The sequence below is a fragment of the Sinohyriopsis cumingii genome, unplaced genomic scaffold (genome assembly GCF_028554795.1).
Source record: "Sinohyriopsis cumingii isolate HCF-2022 unplaced genomic scaffold, ASM2855479v2 utg000160l, whole genome shotgun sequence".
NCBI lineage: Eukaryota > Metazoa > Mollusca > Bivalvia > Unionida > Unionidae > Sinohyriopsis > Sinohyriopsis cumingii.
Genome location: NW_028315873.1, coordinates 5,772,916 through 5,795,607, shown reverse-complemented (window position 1 = coordinate 5,795,607; position 22,692 = coordinate 5,772,916). Strand labels below are relative to the sequence as shown.

General features: G+C 36.6%; 2 protein-coding genes across 3 annotated transcripts; both read right to left on the bottom strand.

Annotated features, from left to right (window-relative positions):
- Positions 1-178: 178 nt before the first annotated feature.
- LOC149774682 (uncharacterized) lies at positions 179-2,873 on the bottom strand. Its single transcript, XM_089944890.1, has one exon. The coding sequence runs from the start codon at positions 2,466-2,468 to the stop codon at positions 480-482; it is 1,989 nt and encodes a 662-aa protein (XP_089801016.1). The 5' UTR covers positions 2,469-2,873; the 3' UTR covers positions 179-479.
- Positions 2,874-3,011: 138 nt separating this feature from the next.
- LOC149774681 (uncharacterized) lies at positions 3,012-22,147 on the bottom strand. 2 transcript variants are annotated; one of them, XM_089944897.1, is made up of 6 exons: positions 21,953-22,089; positions 14,466-14,638; positions 12,985-13,221; positions 8,898-9,044; positions 6,811-7,019; positions 3,012-3,328 (listed from the first exon to the last, which is right to left on the bottom strand). In XM_089944897.1, exons 3-6 carry the CDS (start codon positions 13,214-13,216, stop codon positions 3,119-3,121), a joined length of 798 nt encoding a protein of 265 aa, XP_089801023.1. In that variant the 5' UTR covers positions 13,217-13,221; positions 14,466-14,638; positions 21,953-22,089; the 3' UTR covers positions 3,012-3,118. The 2 variants fall into 2 exon arrangements, with proteins under 2 accessions (XP_089801023.1, XP_089801022.1); XM_089944896.1 differs by lacking the exon at positions 14,466-14,638 and having other exon boundaries at positions 21,953-22,147.
- Between the last annotated feature and the right edge of the window lie 545 nt (positions 22,148-22,692).

The following is a 22,692-nucleotide window of genomic DNA, read 5'->3' as shown; positions in this document are numbered from 1 at the left end:
CTGTTAGTCCATATGAAAAAACATTGTGTGTGTTTGTTTGTTGTAGCGTTAGAAGTAAATGTAGGTTACGCATGTCAGCTGCATGTTATATGTTAGTACCTTGTTCAACAATAGCATACCGTACAGTGGAGTGCAAAATCGCGTTTCAATCTCGGTGTCATATTGTTACCAAAATACATACCATTACAATTCTTTATTGTCTAATCTTCTATACAATCTCAAATATTTTATCCAAGTGGTAAAATACAAGAATATCCACAGAAAGTTATTACAGTCAATTTTAGTTCAATTTTTCAAACCAACTTCTTAAATACTGACGGTCAGTTTTTTAAAAGTTCGGAATATAAGGGCTTAGACTATGATTTTATTTCTTCTGTATATTTGCAAGGTAGAAAGATCAAATTTCAACATAATTTCTTCTCACTTATGCGTTGAGTCATATTCAGTGTTTACGGACCCATGAAAATGAAATATCCCATTTAGTCACAAATGTCGTATGTCTCCACTATGTCGCAGTTTCCGTAAGTTAGGATAAACCTGTTGATATCCCTGTATAATCTGATTGACAGCGGTTTCTTCTCCAGTTTGTCTGATGTCATGGTCTTGATCAGCCTTCCTTTGGCTGATATCTGTTGGACGGAGTGCGATCCATAACCACAAATGTAGATATTCCCTTCTATGTCAGTGTCTACACCAGCCAGAGCCTTCATGTCCGGGTTCCTATACGTAAATACAACATCCCAGGTGTAATTATAAGCTACAAGCGTTTCACTCTGTTCATAAGACATATATATCACTGCTTTCGTTACATCATTTGCAACACGCATTGGCCTCAGGAGTTGTTCACTTTGACAGCTGATTGACCTAAGTGACATTACATCTGTTCCAGCTTTGTCTATTATCAAAATGCAATGCTCATCTTTACCCGTTGTGATCACTAATTGGTCTCTAATTGCTGAAATACCCCAACACTCAAGCTTCGTTCTAATGTCCTTAGTTATTTGGATCATCTGATTGATCTCGAGTATGTAAATGATCTTCAGACTTGGAACTGTCACGGCCACTTCGCAGTCTGATAGTGCGCATACATTCCATGGACGTTTTGAAAAAGCCACACTATCTTGACAATGAAAATCCAGTCCGCAAATCTTTATTCTGAAATTGCCATGATCAACAAGAAGGAATCTGGAATCATGCAGCTGTAGGATGTCTGATATATGGCAAACTTCCTTATCATCCGTCAGTTTTATATTGAATTCGGAGACCTTTACCGCCTTTCTACCACTTAATGGTCCTCGGCTTGGACTTGGGGGAAGATCAGGCTTCGAGCGGGTTACGCTTATTGTTCCAATTCCATTTAAAGCATTTAAAAAGTCTTTAAATACTTTGTCAACTTCGAAAGTGAATTTTACATCATTAATGTCCTCTTGGTACTCTGATATTGCCTTGAAGTACCTGTCTTGATTCTGGTCAAGGGTGTGAAGCATGATGACCTTCTGGGTTTCTGACCCGTGGGTCAACATAATGTCGAGCTGGCTAAGGTCACTTTTAATAGCTATTATAAGGCTGTTTACCTTTGCTTCCAGGAGTTGAAAGTTCAAATCTTCTGCCTTGAAATTTCCTTCGAGACAACCAATTAGATGGTCTTCAATCTTCTGAAGCTTAGCATTAAATGTGGCTCTGAGAGTCCGGATCTCGTGCAGGATGGCATCTTTTTCTCTTCGAATGCTGTCAACATTTCGCTTTACTGTCGTTGTGATATGGTTTAATTGGTTGTCAAGCTGTCTAAGGTATATTCCAATATCTTTTGATTTCGTTTGAAAATGTAAGTCCTCTAACACGGTATCAATTGTATCGATATTACAGCACTTCCGGTGTTCTAAGAATCCACATGCGTTGCAGCAAAAGGTACTGTGATCAATACAGAAGAGCTCAATACGTTCACTGGAATGTTTTAGGCACATTTCCACGAAGGATAGGTTTGAATTCACACCAGTGGAAGCTTTTCCAGCATCCATTATATGTACACTATGCTGACAGGTCATTGGGAGATCGTCATGATATTCTCTGCATTTATCACACAAATATTTACTACAGTCATGGCAGAAGGATTTTGCTAAAGTTTGTCTGTTTCTTTTGCAACAAATATCACAGAATATATTCCTACCTGTTTCCGCTGTGATATCAAGCAGAGAAATCACCATTTTGTTCATTGGGAATGAATCCGCCCATTGATCAACATTCTCTGTGGGATGTAATGGAGCCGTGACAGCTCTGCAAACTGGGCAGGGAAATGTGGCATGTTGTTTCCCTCCTTTAGCCCAAGTGCTATTAATATGAGACTGTAAGCATGATGCACAAACTGTATGTCCACATGGCAGTGCTTTTGGTTTCTTGAAATTCTTCGAACAGACAGGACATTGTAACATATGATTAAAACGTTCCTTCTCCTGTGAGGCGGTCGCCATTTTCTAATCACCTATAACTTGCATAGGACCCCCGCTATTATCTCTCCTAGTAAGAAGATAATGTGCTCACAAACAGGTAATAATATTTAAGGCGTCTGATATCAAGGTTGCAAGTTACCGTATCGCGGATCAATAGTAGGGTGTTATTTTCCTCTGTGCATGCATTGTGTCCAATGAATGGAAATTGTATGATAAAGCAGCAGTGCTGTAATGGGAAAGATAAATGCAGTACGAACAATATTTTCTATTAGTAGTGGATAAAGAAATATTGTTTCTCACATTTTTCTTTGAACACGAACCCAGACGTGCCATTTAACGTTATTGAAACTTTGCTGTTGTTGTTTTGGGGTTCAACGCAATTTCTCAACGCAAGATAGGTTATAAATGGCGGCCAGTATAAGGGTGGAGGAAGAAGCTTGGAAAACTACGGGGAAGAATCACCGACCTACAGCAAGCGACTGGCAAGCTTTCTTGGTGTATAAAAATATAATTGTCAAAGAAATTCTTCTAGAATGACTTTTGATTGATAAATTAAACTAAATATTCTTTGATTTGACAAAACACCTTTTAATTAGAAATTATCTTGAACACTTTAAAATAAACTTTCCAGCACTCTAGGAGTTCCTGCTACAAATGGTCGGCATATCGTGTTACTTTTCGGGTTGTGATGAAATCTGGGCTTGCGGCATGAGAGGAACTGGACTATTTTCATATATGGTACCTAGTAATACCTGCTGGTGACCAGTACTGTACCACGGGTTGTAGGAGGACGGAACCACACCTGGTTGGGATGCGTATGTAGAAATGACATAGCCAGTGGCAATATTTGGCACTTGACCTTGGGTAGGCACGTTGCGGAACTGAAATAATAAAGGCATTTCGGATTAGGGAATTTAAATCCAAACTCTTACCATAACGACATCACTACATCAGTACATCTACCAATCAGAAACACCCACCATCGCTGTGAGTATATAAATCAATAATAGCAAATATAGTAGCACGGGTTCATCTTACATATAAACAGGGAAGATATATACAAAAACTAATATAATGAAACTCAGATAAATTACATAACTACTGAGAACTTAATCCTCGCTGTAGAGTAGTCACCGAAACTGATACAGAACGTGTATTGCAACTTAACGTTACAAATACTGATATTATTGGCACATGCGTTACTTAAGATATAAAAGCACGCCGCCATGCCAGTTGGATAATGCCATCATGTCGTTACAATTGTCTTAACATCAACGCATTGCAGATTAACCTCGTGTCGATGTATGTTTAGAATTGGTTGTTCATTAAATTGGTTGATTAACACGTTGTTTTATCCCTTTTTGACTTTACACTTTACTGATGATTAGAAGGAAAAAAATCTTTTCAGAGCAGTTTTATTTAAGGATAAAATGTGTATCTAAGCAAATTTCTATTGATTGTTCACAATAATATTTTAAAACTTAATTTGAAAAACTTTACATTTACACCACTTGAAAAATTAAACGCACAGTATATTACTAGATCCAAGTGAGCAGCTCATGCCACTTGCAGGAAGTAAGAAGCTAGTCTTTTTGCTGAAGTCATGGATACGCCAAAGGACAGGGGAAGACAAGTTTTATAAATCCATATCTTATAAATCCCTCTCTTAAGCTGCTTGTATCTGATCTTATCCTGGTTGCATACTGTCATCATTTCATTTCCATTTTTACTGTTTGCAATTTGAAAATGTTCATGATATAGGCAGCATACTATGCGCGGTATGGTCTGTGTTTTATGTAAATTATTACCTGCGAACTATGCAGAATTTATGCAGCATCGTACTATTCAGGATATATACAGTAGTAAGATAAAGACAGCAGTATACTATGCAGGATATAGGCAGCATCGTATTATGCAGGATAACGGCATCATCTTACTATGCAGAATATAGACAGCATCGTACTATGAAGGATATAGGCAACCTCGTACTATGCAGGGTATAGGCAGCATCGTACTATGTAGGATATATTCAGCATCGCACTATGCATTATATAAACAGCAGCGTACTATGCAGGATATAGACAGCATCGTACTATGCACGATATAGGCAACATAGCACTATGCAGGATATAGACAACATCATACTATGCATGATATAGACAGCATCGTACTATGTAGGATATAGACAGCAGCATAATATGCAGGATATAGGCATCATCGTTCTATGTAGGATATATACAGCAGCGTAATATGCAGGATATAGGCAGCATCGTACTTTGCAGGATATAGGCTGCATCGTACTATGCAGGATATATACAGCAGCGTAGTCTATAGGATATAGACAGTAGGGTACTATGCAGGATATATACAACATATTAATATGCAAGAGCACTAGGTATAAAATGAACCAGGCTTCTTTAGCTACATATCCTTCACAGAACGGCAAGTGTTTCGACCTATTCAACTGTTCAAACATTTGAAAACAGTATAATGTTGTCATCGTATGAAATACTAAATACTAGTGCAGTGGAGTTGTGACGATGGTGGGTGGTGGCAGTAATAGCTGAAGTAGTAGTAGAGATGTGGTCCTAGTTGCAAGAGTATTAGCAGCGGTAATAGTAATGTGGTGCTAGCAGTGGTACTGGGGTCATAGTAGTTAGGGATTGTGGTGCTGGTAGCGTCTTGTGGTGTACCAGAAAAATGTAAATACTGACGCAGCCGTTGTCGATAAAATGTGTACATCTATTCTCTTCTTCATCTATTTTCAAAGAATTTTTAAATCACTAAAAATTATCAATCTGATTTCAATCGAATCTTCTAAGTCTGCGTCAGAGTTGACAAATATGATCTTAATCCGATTTTAGTATGATATAGACACACTAGTAATTGCAATACCTTGACTTGTACATCAGACTGTCACACAAACAATTCAAGTGTTACATCTAGTCTGTGACAATATCCACACATTACGGATATGCTCAAAATAAGAAAGGTGGGTAATTGCAGAAGTTGTAAATAAATAATAGCATTTTTAATTTCGCATTTCTCCTCAACTCTGAGAGACAGATATATAAAAGTATATTTATTTTATAAATCTTAAATAGGGAAATCTCATTTATGAATTCCTTTTTATTTCTTGCTTCCAATATATTTTATATGACATTACATTTAAATATTTTGTAAAAAGAAAATACACATTCCAAAGGTGTTTAGCACCCATCTCATAAGTATTGTCAAGGACGACTTCTTCGGACTGTGTGGTAAATTAGATTATAAGGGCCTTAGTGAACCGAGTTAGAGATTTTGAATATGACGTAGATTTGTAATTACTAAGATCTGAAATTTACGATCTGGTTTTTTTTTATAAATATTTGGTCAACAGATATGGACAGATATGATGGCATATACAAATCCTGTAGGAATGTAAATATTTATATCAACATTCATGGACTGGTGTAGAAATGGGGTGGTCAGTTAGTATTCATTCTAACCAGTACTGAGCACGATTCTAACATATGCACTTTGAGACTGATTAAGTTCTTAACACTGCTCATGTGCAAGACAGACACATATTGCAGTCGTATTTTACTAATTTGTATTTTCTGTTCTTATTTTGTGTTTATTCGAAATCAGCTTTTGTTAATAACATAGTCTCAGATCAGTGTATGACTGTGTATACGTGCTATCAGGGGAGTGTAGGACTGTGTATACGTACTATGAGATCAGTGAAGAACTGTGTATACGTGCTAACATGTCAGTGTAGGACTGTGTATACGTACTATCATGTCAGTATATGACTGCGTATACGTACTATAATGTGAATGTATGACTGTTTATATGTACTATCAGAGCAGAGTAAGACTGAGTATACGTAGTATCTGGTCAGTATAGGACTGTGTATGAATTATCAGAGCAGTGTAGGACTTTATATACGTACTATCATGTCAGTGTAGGACTGTGTATACGTACTATCAGGTCAGTGTAGGACTGCTTATGTATTATCAGAGCAGTGTAGGACTTTGTATCTGTACAATCAGATCAGTGTAATACTGTGTATACATAAACTCAGATCAGTGTAGAATCAGTCTAGGACTGTGTATACGTACTATCGGATCAGCGTAGGATCAGTGTAAGACTGTGAATATGTACTATGAGATCATAAATACGTATGTGTATTGCATTAATTTACGTAACATTTTCTATACGTGTCAATATAAAATGCCACAATGCAGACATTGTAGCAATATTACTGGAAAATTGTAAAGTGACGTTAAAATATCCAAGACAGACACCCACTATCCGTGATCGTTGGTCTAGACATCAAGAATTCCCATCTTGAAGGAGATGAAAGACAGTCATTTACCTTGCGCCGACGATGACAGCATATCAACACAACAATGACGGTCATGAGGATAGCCAATCCGGCAAGGCTGCCTATAACAATGCCCACAATACTGCCTACTGATAGCTTGCAATCGGAATGGTCTCCACACGGATTGTATCCGTTACAGTTCATGTCATCCTGAATACAGTGTCCGTTGTCACATCGAGACTCCCAGGATTCACATATCCCTAAAATAAAGAAAAGTTTTTAATTTTCTAATACATTACGGAAATGTAAAACTTGAAGTAAAAATAAACGCTCGACTTCGTTTGAGGAAGACGTTGCCAAGATCAATGCAGTAAAGTGGATCCCAGCAGAGAGGGAAATACTTAAAAGATTTCCCATTTTGCGTTTCAATTTTTTATTTTTCCTGCGATCCAAAAATGAATAATGATTCTGGACACAACGTCTCAGGACAAAGAAGGAAAGGATGATAACTCAAGTAATATAAACTAGGGTTAGAGAGCAATAGGACCTATTTTAGGGGCTAAGGCATTTCACCTCTGATCCTTGTTCCGACTGTGTGTTAGTATGAGACGGATAGACATGGCAATACAATACAGATGACACATTTCCAACCATCGTGTAAAGGATGAATATCTCTAGAAAGATGGTAGGCACAAGTCATAAATAAAGTCCCCAATTTGTCTCTACTTGACAGATCTTATTTGTTAGCCAGGCAGTGTTCGGTTGACGGCTTCTTTGTTACGAGAGATAGTTGTGGTAAGAGTGGTAAAATCATTCTACATGCCAATGAAACATGTACAGTGGAACCTCTTTATTCCGGAAATCTTCGTTTGCAGTGAATATGTCGGGATTAACGAGTTTCCGGATTACTGAATCATGCAGGTTATTATTTTACGATATCATCATACCGTATCATACTTGTACTGTACCTGTTGATTCTATTAAATGCACTTGTACATACATGGCGGCTGATATCATGAATGGTAGCTTTTGGGTGATTTTCTTTGTGCTGGCAAATATTCGTTTTGTATCTTGGCATGTATCTCTACTCGTCTATATTTACCTGATAGTATTGCAATAATAATGATGTAAAATGTACCACGAACAGCGAATACAAACTGCTATTTAGAAGTTAAATGCGTTATGGAAAACTAATAAAATGCAGTCATGTTATACAGTTGTTGTAGTGGCAAATGAGCCAATAATTGACGTCAAGTTTTGTTCTTAAATGAGGCCGTATACTGTCCAGAACTTAAATCAACTTTATTTTTACAGCCCTTAACAAAATGTGATTGTTGCATACAATTGGTAAACAACAAGGAGACTTAATGATACTTAATTTATTAACCATATCTTATGTCTAAAGTGTGTAGGATTTGATCCCAGTCTGTTTATTGAACTATTAAGATTAGTCGCGTAGCAAACACAGACATTGTTCATACTATCGATGGTTGCAATACGATCACGCTTCTTGATGTTTATCCACACTCACGACATTGTGATCAATTTATAACTTAAACGTGCCGCTAGAATCTGACCAATCAGATAAATTGTCATTCCAAATCGGGCCTGTGAATCTGTTATCCAACTGACTTTATTTTTTATATAAGATTCATGTAAAATTGTTTATTATTAGATATATTATTTCCGGATTATCAAAACATGTTTTATGTTAATTTTGGTTCCCGATCTTGATATCCGGATCCGGAACGAGGATTTCTAGATTAACGAAGCAAATTAATCTTTAGGAACTAAATTCCTGTCAAACTATGTCTGGATAGCGATGATTCAGGATAGAAGAAGTCCGGATTAACGTGGCTCCACTGTACAACTGGAACTCAGTCGTATATTATGGGTTTAGATAGAACATTTCTACTACGATGAAGCGAACGCAACACAAGTTTTAATTATGTTAGCAATGTCGGGACAAAAAGTTCTTTTTTTCTTCTAAACGGATCTTTTGTGAATGACATGCATGTGTTTCTTTTATAAGACCATCTCCTGTATGAATGCAGGTTATTAATATCAGAAACGAAATAATTCAAAGGAAAACTAATATCGGTCTGAAAGAAGTAGTAAAACACATCTTGTGTACTTACCCACATCAAAATCATTGAAAATAATAGAGAAATAGACTGGTCTTCCGGGTAAGTATCGTCTTGTTTCGTACTCTATTTTAAGGTATCTGTTGAAAGTCCTGTAAACATCGGCTGGTTTCTCACTTCCACATAGCTTGGGCCCTAAACCTTAACGAGACTCAGACTATTTATCAAGTTGCATGTGTGCATACCATAGCATATAGAAATACACAAAATATGTCACAAAAGTTGCAACCGGAAGCGGAAGAGAGTGATATCATCATTTCAAGAAAAAACATGCACAGTGCTTAATATTTTAGATGTTAAGATTGCCAGGCAATGTCCGTGTCGTCTAGTAAAAATTCCGTCAAGAATGTTAGAACATATGTTATGCCACGAGAAACACAATGAAACAATGTTGAAAAATTTTCCTGGATCGTTAAGGAAGCAGGTCAAGGTAAAATTTAACACATGTAAATCAACGTGAATTCATCAGTCACCACATTACAAACCAAGATGGTTAGCACATTTTATTAAACAACTAAAAATAAACACATTAAAACCCTATATGTGTATCACATTTTATTAAACACTTAAACGTAACCACATTAAAACCCTATATGGTTAGCACATTTTAGTAAACACTTAAACGTAACAATATTAAAACGCAAAATGGTTAGCAGATTTTATTAAACACCTAAACATATCCACATAAAAAACCCATATGGTCACCTAAAGAAAACCACAAAAAATGCAAATATATTTAATGAAATATTGAGAGGCACAGGATCACGCGCGAATAAAGTATAATTAGATCAATGTCAGCTTTTTTCTCCACTTGAATCCTACCTTTGACTAATAAACACCGTAAAAAGGAAAATGAATATTTTATAACGGAACCGTAGTTGTGAATTGGCCTTCTAGACATAAAACATCCGGGCTAAAATGTATAACAACAAGTTATTCTATCATGTCAAGTCTGGTGGCACTGCCAGTAATGTGGTTCTAATAAAAAGTTAGACTGAGCGTGGATTCAGATGCTGAAAGTACTGTAGCTTGAGGATATAATACAATATCGCCCATATAAATCTATTCCCTTTATAGTTCGTAGGTTATTTTGACAATATACATTTTCTTACTAAAAATATATATTCGCCTATAAAACGTCCTGGGTTTTCTCAAAAACGATCTTGTGGATGGAGTGAAGAACAAACTGATCAAAACAAGTGCTCGAATCTGGAAAACGATGAAGACCAAATCCACATGTGCTCACTGTAATAGGTGTATGTATCTTAAAAAGTAATTTTTCCACGGCGAAATGTTTCATATATTTGTTACAATTCTGTCTTAAACTATGTAAAAGAGGAAGCCAAACCAAGTTTTGCAAATCTAAACAAATAATGTAATTCTGAAAAGAAAATTTAAGAATAACCTAAATCCAAAATAATCCTAAAAGTTCTATATATACTGATGTACCAACAGCCTTGAATGTGCTGAATTGCCAACAGTCCTGATGTATCACAATGTCATTGTTCAAAATGTCTTCAAATTAATTCACATTTTCCCAAACTATTCCTTAGCCTGAACAGTCATATGAGCAGTCTTGTAATTCCAATAAATAGTTTAAATAAACGACTCCTGTGAAATTAAATCTAAACACAACATTAAATAGTTCTGCATACTGAAAATAAAAAGAATTGCAATAAAACTAGAAACGAACGATTTTTCACATCCTCCTCCTTATATATATATATATATATATATATATATATATATATATATATATATATATATATATATCAACACGACTCTATTACGACTGTACGATATAATGCCTCCCACTTATGTCGCAACACCACCCACGTGACTTAATTATCCAATGGAAATTTATCATAGACTGTAAATATCGTCATTATACAGAATCCAAATAAACAACCTATTTATATCACAGTTTCTTAAAATATAATCTATATTCGTGGACGAAACGTAGCTACGCAATATCTTGTTTATAAATAATCATTACAATATACAGTCATGGACAAAAATAATCACACAATATAGATATACATAACAATTTTGTTAAATCAAAGGGTCTGTTGATGGTGGGAGGCGTTTGCTTTGTTTGAGCATAGGCATGCTAGCAGTTTAAATGGAACGGCTGATATTAAAAACAGATGGAACAACTGTTTGTTGATGATCAAATGTATCAAATTCCTATCCATAATGTCGTACTTGTCGATGGAATGACTCTTGTTCACAAACGTATCAGTCCCAAACGTTCCAATATGTTTCGACTAAGGAAATCATTTTTCGTAAAGGTTGGAAAGCAACATGTGTTTATAACCAAAAGGACTGTAGTGTGGCGAAAACTTTAAAATGGACAGGAGATAGCACACTTTCAAGTTTGAGATCTCTCCTTGTAGCCTTATCTCCAGAGAACAGAGCACAGTGTAACTTCCTTGTACCACATAATATAGATCTCACACACAATAGCGCCCCAATTCTTTCAGATCCAGATTTTAACTAATAATTTAAACTCTTTACTGATGCATTGATGTTGGGGTTGGTAGTGTAACAATTCAAGAAGACAAAACTGGTGTGCAAGATCCATGTGCTATTTTTTACATCATAAAACAAGTTCCAGAGAAATTATTCCTCAGTCAAGTAGGAGTGCTTGGCTTTAATATTGGTTTTGCAAAGCTTTGACGTTTTTGTTAATTCGGATCTTTCTCATATAATTATATTCAGTGATCACAGCCGTCTTACTTTTCATCAACAACATGAGAAGCGACCCCGCCCCAAAGATTGTTGAGATAGAGGTTGATGTTGCATGGATACAACATTTATATTAGGCACATCAAGGTATAAGATCACATGACAGCAGATGCATTTGCATGTGCATAAAAGTAATACAGTGCTTTATTTTGTATATATGTTTGTGTCATGCTTAAGTGATCTTCCCGTATAATGTTAGTATTATATTATCATATGTATGTTTGAAAATATGCATAAAAAAGCTCAATTGTATACATCTTTCTTTTTCTTTATAAGGGGAGGTGTTATGTGTATATTGTTTTCATTTTTGCAAGTCTCTGTGGATTGCATATGTGCTATAAATAGATGCTGTCAAGTTTAAAAATCAATCGTAATAATTAACCTGTTTAGAAATTTGGACCGACTTCCCACTGGCTGGTTCAGTTAGACGGGTTCTATGATATTGAACATAAGTCACGTAGGAAGATATTGTGATGTTGAGACGTATGTGTTTATATAAAGACGAGATTTGATGAATTAATTCTTGATTCCTATTTCCTATGTTCGTGTTTTAATATAAGTCTGCAGGTATGTTAACATTTGTGTTTAGACATAATTGGAGAGGAAACCGTTTGGGTAGATTATTCCATGGAATTGCAAAGTGCTATTTGACTCAGGACTAAATTATTATTCCAGGATTATTGTGAATTTATTCAACAAAATTCTCGACAAAGCCATTATTATACATTAATATTGTTGGCATATCAGCACATTCAATGACCTGGAATTCATTCGGGACACTTGATTATTTAGGACTTTAGAAGAACATTTTAGGGTTTTTTGTTGATTTTATTTATAATTCTGTAAGCTCCTTTGAAATATTTATTTTATTACTTGGAGAGTTAAATGATGTGTCATTGTTTTACAAAACTTGATGGCTTTGCTTCTATCTGTTACATAGTTTAACATCAGAGTCGCAACACTAAGAAAATAAATTATTTGTTGAAATTTACGAGGTGTATGGGTTATCACTCTTTTCTGTTATTTAGTTAAATGCCATTGAATTGTGATACTCTAAATGAGATTAAGGACAATTTTAAAGGAATACTTAATTGTTTTTGTTCAATAGCAAACCGAAGAAAACAAAACACTCAGACGCGACACTTGAAATTGAGTAACAATGAATTTTAAACAGAGAATACTAAAGATTATGGGGCAGGGTTCTTCTCAGCAAAGCTACATGTTGTCAACTGATAACTTGAGCCGAAGTTTTAGGCTTTAAGGTGCTGAGAATGCAAAACAAAAACGTTGGGTGGGTGGTGGTGGTATTTTCGTTCTAAAATATGTATTTTACCCGTTATTTCAGTTGCTAACGCGCTATAGCCATCTTTCATCATTAATTTGTCTGTGAGACAATCGTCAGTTCCAACGTCAAAATCTTCAAAGAAAAACTGTATGTAAGGGTTGGAATACCATGACTCTATAGTAACGCTACAGTTCGACATCCCGTCAGAATGGAAAACCAGTTTGCCTGAATGGAAACTTCCCACTATCATCGATATTTCTTTTTGACAGTATTCTTCCATGCGGTCTGAAATATTCCAAGAATATAATAATAATAATAATAATAATAATAATAATAATAATAATAATAATAAATTGCAATATAAAAGACTAAAACAATACAATCCAAACAGTTCCAATATTGATCTTTTCGTACGACTAAATCCTCTTGCAGGAATAATGTGCACTCTCGTGTCCGTGAAAGAGAAATATAGTGCGAAACAGTCATTTTGTGAACTAATATGCACTAATGATTATTTCAAATTTCAACAGTAAGATAAGGAAACATATCGACGAAGTTTAAATAGAAATCTATGGATATTTCAATAAACCTTTTTGATATTACATTAATGAATATTCTTTTCTTTGGTCAATAGGAATATTTCAACGGGAAGACACTTTAATGATCTGATCTTAGAGATCTACCATTTTGATCCTTTCGAAGTGAAAAACAAGTTTAACTTAGGAATAGCAAACTGATATATTTTCACTGACATCATCCATGGTACAATCATAAAGTGAGTTCATATTCCGTTTGGTTCTGATGTAAACTAAAATAGTAGATTCTGATTTCAAACAGGTAAGGTAGGAAATATACATCGCTTTCCTTCATGACACAATTCCAGCTGAGAGACAGACCAGTTTATTTCGGGTGTGGACTAATCTTTGTAATCAGGATTTTTTTCTCTTGCATTTCAAGATAACATTTTGTATTCTTCATTTAATATTACTGATTGAATTTTTCCCCTTTTCTCTACAAACGAGAGCAAGAAAACCTGGCATTTCTTTCAAGCTAGTTATGGCGTTTTTGTCCTTCTATAAAGCATCTACTCCTTCCGCCTTCCACCCCCACTTCCCGAAAAATAAATGGTCTGTCCGGGTAAGCGCAGCTAGGTTTCAAGCCTGAAGGCAAGTTCACCCTTCCTTGATTGTAATCTTACTGTTCAAACGACCAGTGAGAAACTCTTTTGCATATCAAAGTGAACGAGTTATTTATGACAGATCTGGGTGTCCAAAAACTAGTACAATATTGTCACTGATGCTGATCATACCAGCTACTGTCAGCACCTAATGTTCGTAATAGATTTTTAACATTAAATTATACCATAATTTAACTTTTCAAAGTCATTTTTGAACATATGTCTGACTCCCTATTGATATGCAAATGAGTCCAACAGTCACTGCTCAGGGACTTGTTTGTGTATGAATCACAAGCCCTGGTACTGCTGTAACACCTGAGACTAAACGGTCATCAAAGAAACAACAGCATACCTATTGGTAGCTACATCTCACAGTGATAAGCACCGTCCAGTCGCAACGTATCCAAAACCACTGACAAACCGCTCTTCACTGTCATATAAACAACTCCACTGCCTGCACACTCCATGTGACACCAGGTCAGTCTCGTTTTGGAATTGCCATTTCAGTCATTTTTGTGTTGAATTCTAGCGCAAAAAAGATGAAAATTCTTATAATAATAGTGACGAGTTCCTGCTCAAAGCATTATATTTTTCACCTAATACTTCGAATCGCTTGAAAGTGAGGTGAACACACAATCTTACGTTTCTGAAAGAAAGCGGTAGAAATCAATTTGTCATGGCAGTGGCGTTCCGAAATGAGCGCCGCCTTCACCTTTAAAATACTTCAAGCTTCTCTGTTTGCGACCTGTTTTGTCGTATGCTATAAAAGGAACCTTTTTCATAGTTCAAGTAATATATGTGAAATAGGAATTTGGACAAGTGTCTGATAGAATTTTTGTGGTGCTGGTAGTTACTCTCAGCCTGAGACTACTAAAACACTCAGTGGGGGACTAAGTGTTTTAGTAATCTCCGGCTGAGAGTACCTACCAGCTAGTTTTATTTCTTCCGCTCTTTTTATTTTAAAGGACCCTTTCACCATCGCTAAACCTGATTACAAATAATAAAAGATCATAACTGATGTAATTGGTTTATCGTTGGGAAGACTTCTGACAAATTATTTGGTGTATGGATTTTTGCAAAAATTCATCTACAAAGGTAACGAAGGGAAACATTCCACCATTTTAATGCCAATTGCATGGAAAGGTCATTAATCCCGGTCAAATATTTGTTGTCTATGCGCGGACAATACGGTGCAGTATAATGTGGTATATCCGGATGAAACAAAGAAGGCAGTTCCAAAAGGCATTTCAGCAGTTGAGGGAGTATAGAATTCCGGTTTCCATACCAGTATAGAATCCCCGGTTTCCATACCAGTATAGAATCCCCGGTTTCCATACCAGTATACTAACCACAATATCTGCTACTACACTTTTAACCGAGTTGAGTAGTCGTGGGCAGAGAGACCATACTGAATATTAGGAATAATACACCGGTGAATAGGGCTTATCAACCCGATACCCAAAGCGCAGATACGACCCTAGGACCAGTTCATGTCCCTAAGCAACCGAGAAGGCGGGAAGAGGGTGACCAACTAGCCGACGTTTTGTAAAACGTACTAGCGCGATTGCGAAAGACTATCCCCCAACTGTGCCGATAAATAAGGGTTCGAAGCCACCATTCTTGCATTCTGTAATGATTGAGTGCCTTGGGTCCATAGCATCATCTCGAACTGAGGAGAATGAATTGTCTTATATTTAGCCTCTTATTAAAGGCAGGTCAGCAAAATCTTAGCCACGAAGATGGCACATTTTGTATTAAACATCATCCGTGTCAGACGTGTTTTCTTCTTGTCCTGGGGCTTAACTTAAGTCACATTTCTATCCAAAAGAGAATCACCATGCTACAAACAGACCGAGTCAGGTTAGACTGTGAATAAATTATTTTTGTATAATTACTGTCTGTATAGGGCTTAAAGAATTCATTTTTACTATTTGTATTTCTTTACGGTTTAAATTTTGTTTGTGTAAATACAAGTTCGTGTAAGTCTTATATTGTCTGCATGGGACGATATTTATGTTTAAATAGAAGAACTCTGGAACGTATGAATGCTATAGATGGATGAAGATATTTTATCTTTATTGATAAGGGGAATCATAGTCTACCTGAATAGTTGATCAGTGAGTGTTCATATTAGATCACTGTGAATTGGTAATGGATAATTGGTCGGAGGATACTAAACAATTTGGTTTTGATAGTATGTAATTGGTTGGTGAATAGCAGATGATTGGATGTTTTGGTAGTATATAATTGGGTGCTGAATAGTAGATAACCGAGTGTTTCTATATGGTGTTAGTAGTATAATAATTGATTTGTGGATGGTAAATAACTGGGTGTTCATAGCAGATATTTGTCTGATGGATAGTATATCACTGGATGTTGGATTGTATTGTAATACATTTGGATTGTGCCTATTGTTCATAGCGTTCCATTTTAAGGAATTCTTAGATTTTTGTGATTACTTGTTAGATTATCGGAAGTCGGTCGTGGGGAAATATTCCTCAGACCGAAATAATTAGCTACTTACCTGGAGCAAACGTCACGGAGTGAAGTGTTAGTGAGTTTCTTTGATTCCATGATTTACCTTTTATGAATGCAGGTCAGAACCGCATGAGTATCTCTGTCGTTTAATAGTCCTATTAAAGTCTAGTGATGTTAGTTGGTGGTGTGAATCTGGGTGTGGTATTTAAGATTGGAGACTGGAATATTACATAATGGAGTAAATGAGAAGGGATGGTTCCGATGTCGGCAGGTACCGTTTATGTTGCCATGGTGGCAAATATGATACCACTTTACAGTCTAAATGTGGTTGAAAACCATGATTTGACTGGTCTAAGGTTTCGTAGTAAAAATAGTTCCCTGTATTAGGAGGAGTAGACTATTTTTACGGCGTGAAATGTTTACGGTACTTTACCGAAAGTGAACGAAGAGAAACCATGTAGATGTGCGGTCGATAAACAATTAGGAAGTTGTGAGTTCTGTGACATTGTATTGTTAGAGTAAAATTATTAAAGAACAGACAAGCTGGACCTTCTGCTTTACAACAGTAGTTGTATCTAGGTCTTTGGAATTAAGGGGAAACTTGTTACTTCTAGCGGAATCGCGCCTGAGTTTGAGATTTGACACGCTCGGTATATTTATGTATTTATATTTGTCTGTAGGTTAAAAATTAGAAATGTGCATATAAACATTTCGTTTACCTAACTTTGTAAAATAGTGTGTGTGTGTGTGTGTGTGTGTGTGTTTGCAAGTATAAAATATAAGTGTGACTATAAACACTTCGTTTCCCTGTGTTTTTTTAAATGTATGAGTGATAAAGAAGTGTGTTGGTAGCAAAAGAGTGAGCGTGAGTGTTTCTTTTAAGCCAGCTCGTTCCATGTTTTATGGTAATGTTGGTATTTTTAGTTTTTGTGTAAGGGGTGTTTTCCTTCACGTCCGTGCTTCAAAATATAAAGAGTAGCTTTGTTAGTCTGGCTACCCATTGTTGATTAGTAAACATACAAAATGATTAGAGTACGGAAAATAATGAAACTCTAGATACACCTGGTAAATGCTTGCCGCCTCCAAGACAAGCTAGCCATGGATGCTTTGAAGGAAAAAGAATTTGACTTAGAGGATGAGGCTATATGTCATGTAAAGGGTACCATTACAGAAACTTCCGCAAGCGTTCACAGTAGCTCGTACCAAAGATTGAGACTTGGAGCTACAACAGGTAGAGCGGGAACCCCAGCGGACACAGAAACATTCCCAGCCAAGTTGGAGAGTCGTGAGGGAGATTGAGTTCAAATCCTTAAAACTGTGGATTGGGAGAGTGAAGCAATTTAATCCTCTTCATCACTCCCCGTTCTCAACATTCCGTGGGACAATGACTGCATTCGCCATTGCATGTTTGGTGCCCGGTCTGGGAGGTGCCAGCATTAACCAGGTGCATTTTGAGTTTTAAGAAAACAACCCTTCTCAGGGCTAACCAGATCTCTAGAAAAGAGAGATTGATCAATTCGCCAGTCATAATTGTGTGTTCGTTTCTGTGTATGTCTACGTGTACATTTGTGTGCATTTGTGTGTGTCTGTGTGTGTGCGTGTATTTGCATGTGTTTGTGTGTGTGTTTGTGTGTGAGCGCGTACGTTTGAGTGTGGCATTTTCCCTTAACATCTCTTCTTAAGGAAAACGGGAATTTCTATTTTTCATAAAAGAAACTCGAACATGTCCATAAAATGATGAAGTTGAAAGAGGTAGTGGATAAGAAATAGATACATACATAGAGACATGATAAGAGACAGAGTTAGAGACATAGACATACATAGATTTATGTCTGTGTGTTTGTTTGTGTGTGTATGTGTGTGTTTGTTTTCCCTTAACAAACCCCTTGTCCCTATATTACAAATATTTGTGAATGTGAAGTAGAGTGACTATAAACACTAACTCCTTGGATATTCATTGTTGAAAGTAGATATTGTATTGTTTTCTTCCCAGTTGATAGCAGATAATGAATTATTTTCTTCCCTCTGTGTTGACAGTAGGTATTGAGGTTATTTTCTCCCCTCTGTGTTCATAGTATATAATGGGGTATTTTCTCCACTCTGTGTGGATAGTAAACAATGGTTTATTTTCTCCCCTCTGTGTTGATAGGATATATTGGAGTTATTTTCTTCCCTGTGCTGATAGTAGATAATGGGTTATATTCTCCCCGCTATGTTGATAGTAGATAATGATTTTTTCCTTCCCTCTGTGTTGATAGTAGATACTGTTTTTTTCTTCTTCCCTCTGTGTTGGTAGTAGATAATATGTGAAGTTATTGTAAGGCGTGTTTTCCTTCACGTCCGTGCTTCAAGTAAATAAAGCATAGCGTTCGTCATTTGTAAAGCTTGATTTGAACGATTGCACAGGTGGCTTTCACATTATTGGTATTGCTTTGTCCATTATACAACTGGACTCGATTTGAAATAAGTACGGGTTTGTGTTTTCGGAGTACACAACGTCAATGGCTTGCTTGCCAAGCACCTTTTCCTCCTTTACCTAGCTCGGACATCGTAACAGTGACGGAATGTGGGACTATTTCACAAAACCAGGTGTCCTAATGTGACGTCATCGCTGCCGACCAATCGTAGCGGACGTTACATGCCACTTTTTTGACACGTGGTGCGTTCAGTCGTAACCAAATCTCTTGATAACATGAGTGTGTGTGGTAATATTCCTTCTCATGTAATATCCATTCAGTCAGATTATTAAGGACTAATTAGTCCTACAACCTGAAGGCTTAATTAAAAAGTACTCTGTGAACACATTAAAGCCTGGGGGATGTGGCTCTCCTTCCTTGCCCCCATGATCAATTAAAACGTATGCGGTGCATGCATAAACCAGTCGTGCATGTCCGGAAGGACGAAAAACAACTTTAAGCCAACTAAGTAGGTAAGTATTTGCAAAGCATAGCGTTCGTCATTCGCGCCATTCAACACAAAATAAAAAGTGGTAAACAAACATTTGGACAAAACGCACAAGCTGCAGGAAGTGCTAGATGATATTGGGACGGTAGAGGAAATTATGGTGAGATTAGAGGATGGCGCTTATAGTCCCCACCGTGTCAAATCAGAGGCTGATAGAGCTGATCAAAGAGGAAAGAGAGGAGAAGGAAGACATAGAGGACACAGAGTGAATAAGTAGATGAAATGAAAAGATTGAAAAAGAGGAGGAGAATGAAAAGATGAGTAGAAGGAGGAGGAGAAGAAGGACAAAGACGACAAGAAGAAGAAGAAAAAAATAAGAAGAATGTAGTAGAGAAGATAAGGTGTTGGTGAAAAAGAAGACGTGAAGACAGAAATTAGAAGAAAAGAAGAAGAAACCCAAAGGCCCTTTTCAGGGCCACTCCATTGCCGAGGAAAGATATCTATTCTTTTTTGCCTCATTCTTTTTAAAATTGATTTTTTGTGTGATAGATTTATGTTCATAAATCTATTATTTTTTAAAATAGATATTGTGTGAGAGAGATTTATGTTCTTAAATCATTGTTTGTATAATGTGTATATATCTCTGTCTATGTCTCTAACCCTGTCGGTAGCATTAGAACATAGAAATAGTGACATAGAAAAGGGACACTATAGAGACACATGTAGAGAGACTATCGATACAAAAATAGTGATGGTGTGTGTGTGTGTGTTCTGTGTTCTGTCGTACGTTTGTGTATGTATGTGCATTATTTGACAACGTTGCCACAACCTTACCACAACGTTGCTGCAACGTTGTAGCAACGTGGAATTGTTAGCTGGGGTGGAGGAAATGATGTTGAGATTGGAGGATGGTGGTTATAGTTCCCACCGTCTAAATAGATAGAGCTGATCAAAGAGGAAAGAGAGGAGAAGGAAGACATAGAGGACCGAGATAGATTGAGTAGATGAAATTAAAAGATTGAAAAAGAGGAAGACAAAGATGACAAGAAGAACAAGAAAAATAAGAGGAATGTAGTAGAGAAGATAAGGGTTTGGTGGAAAAGAAGATGAGAAGACAGAAATTAGAAGAAAAAGAAGAAGAAAACCAAAGGCCCTTTTCAGGGCCGCTCCATTGTATAGGAAATATATATATTCTCTCTGGCCTAAATATTTTTAAAATCATTTTTTGTGTGATAGATTTATGTTGATAAGTCTATGATTTAAAAAAAATGTTTGTGATAGATTTATGTTCTTAAATCAATGTTTGTGTAATGTGTTTATATCTCTGTCTCTGTCTCTAACCCTGTCTCTAGCATAAGAAAATATAACTAGGGACATAGAAAAGGGACATAGAGACATATTCAGGGACATTGTAGAGAAACTATAGACAGAAATAGTGATGGTTTGTTTGTGTGTGTGTTTGTATGTGTGTGTATGTGTGCTCGCGTACGTTTGTGTGTGTATGTGTATGTCTGCGCGCGTACGTTTGTGTGTGTATGTGTTCATTTTACTATGTCTTTGTCTCTAACCCTTCTTCTAACTACGTCTCTATGTCTATTTCTCTATGTCTATATCTATATTTGTCCCTAGATTAACGCGTATTCAGGTCAGTCCCTTGCCACAGTGCTTCACCCGATTGAGGTCAGCCCCTTACAATATTGTTGCTAGTGTCCAGTACTGTAACGTCGCCCCTATTCAATTTCCCTTTTCGTTAGACAGTCCCAATCCCTTTTCGCTATACAGTCCCTATGTTGAATTCCCTTTGTCGGTATATAGTCCCGCTCCATGTTAAATTTCCCATGTTACATTCCCATTGTCCCAGGGTACAAATACCCGAATTTAACATAGACGTCCTCTTTCACTGGTTATACTACACTGTTACAAACCACAGCTTTCAACTTTGTAGCTTAAGTTTAATTTCCTCATATTTATAATCCTATTTACCCCTCCTCTTCCCCGTATCTCAGATGACCCCCTCTACTACTGATGTTGCCCACGTTGACACAAGTAACCTGCTTTATAAGTAACGAATGTTGTTTTCTTTCCCTATAACGAACATACCTTCATCTATATTCATCTATAGTGGTTAGAGCGTCCGCCTCGGATGCGGGAGGTCGTGGGTTCGATCCCCGGCCGAGTCATACCAAAGACTTTAAAAAATGGTACAAACAGCTGCCTCGCTTGGCGCTCAGCATTAAGAGGTTAGTGTTAGGACTGGTCGGCCCGGTGTCAGTATAATGTGACTGGGTGGGACATCATGCTACATGTCTGCGGCATGATGCCCCAGTGCTAGACATCACTATAAACTGCCAAATTGCAGACATCGTAGCGATATGACTGAAAAATTGTTAAAGCTACGTTAAAAATCAAAATCACAAAATCACATATTCATGAACAATAAAATGTACATTTACTTACATGTCCGAAGAGTTACAGGGTAAACATTCTTTAACAACAGCATCAATAGTGTTGTCAGTCTTGCGATGAAGAAAAATACATCCATATTGAAACGTCTTCTTCACAATCAATGAAATAAGCCTTATATCAGCATATGTACACTCCTTGTTCTGTTTACCAAATCATGTGCATGAGTCATAACTGTTGAGACATCGCAATACACAGATGAATGGCTGAAGAATACCTAAGTCACGTGCCTGTTATCATGTGACCTAAATTTAAACTGCGTTCACTTGTACTAGTATATTTATTATTTAATTACCATTCAGCGACGACAGTACAAGTCATGTAGATATTGATTTATTTGAAATCATAACAAATATATAAATCTGTCACGTTTCTGTAAAATTTACGAGACTTGGTCAATCTCAGAATGACTGATAGTTAAATACAGAAACACAAATACTTCACAAGTTTTATATTACAGCATATACAATTAGGAACAATTTAAGCAGATCGAAATCAAGTTGGTTGCCTATCCCTTATTCCAGATTCAGTAAGGAATACGTGACCAGCTACTTATTCCCGATTCAAATAATTTCACATAAATTTGAATACTTATTCCATATTCACATCCAGTTGGCTATTTATTCATAATTTTCAATTCAGTATGCAACTGGTTATGACTTCCTAAATGAGTGCTCTTTAGGGCATGCATTGGTGTTATTTTCCGATTGGAGAAGTACGAGTGTACTGTTGGT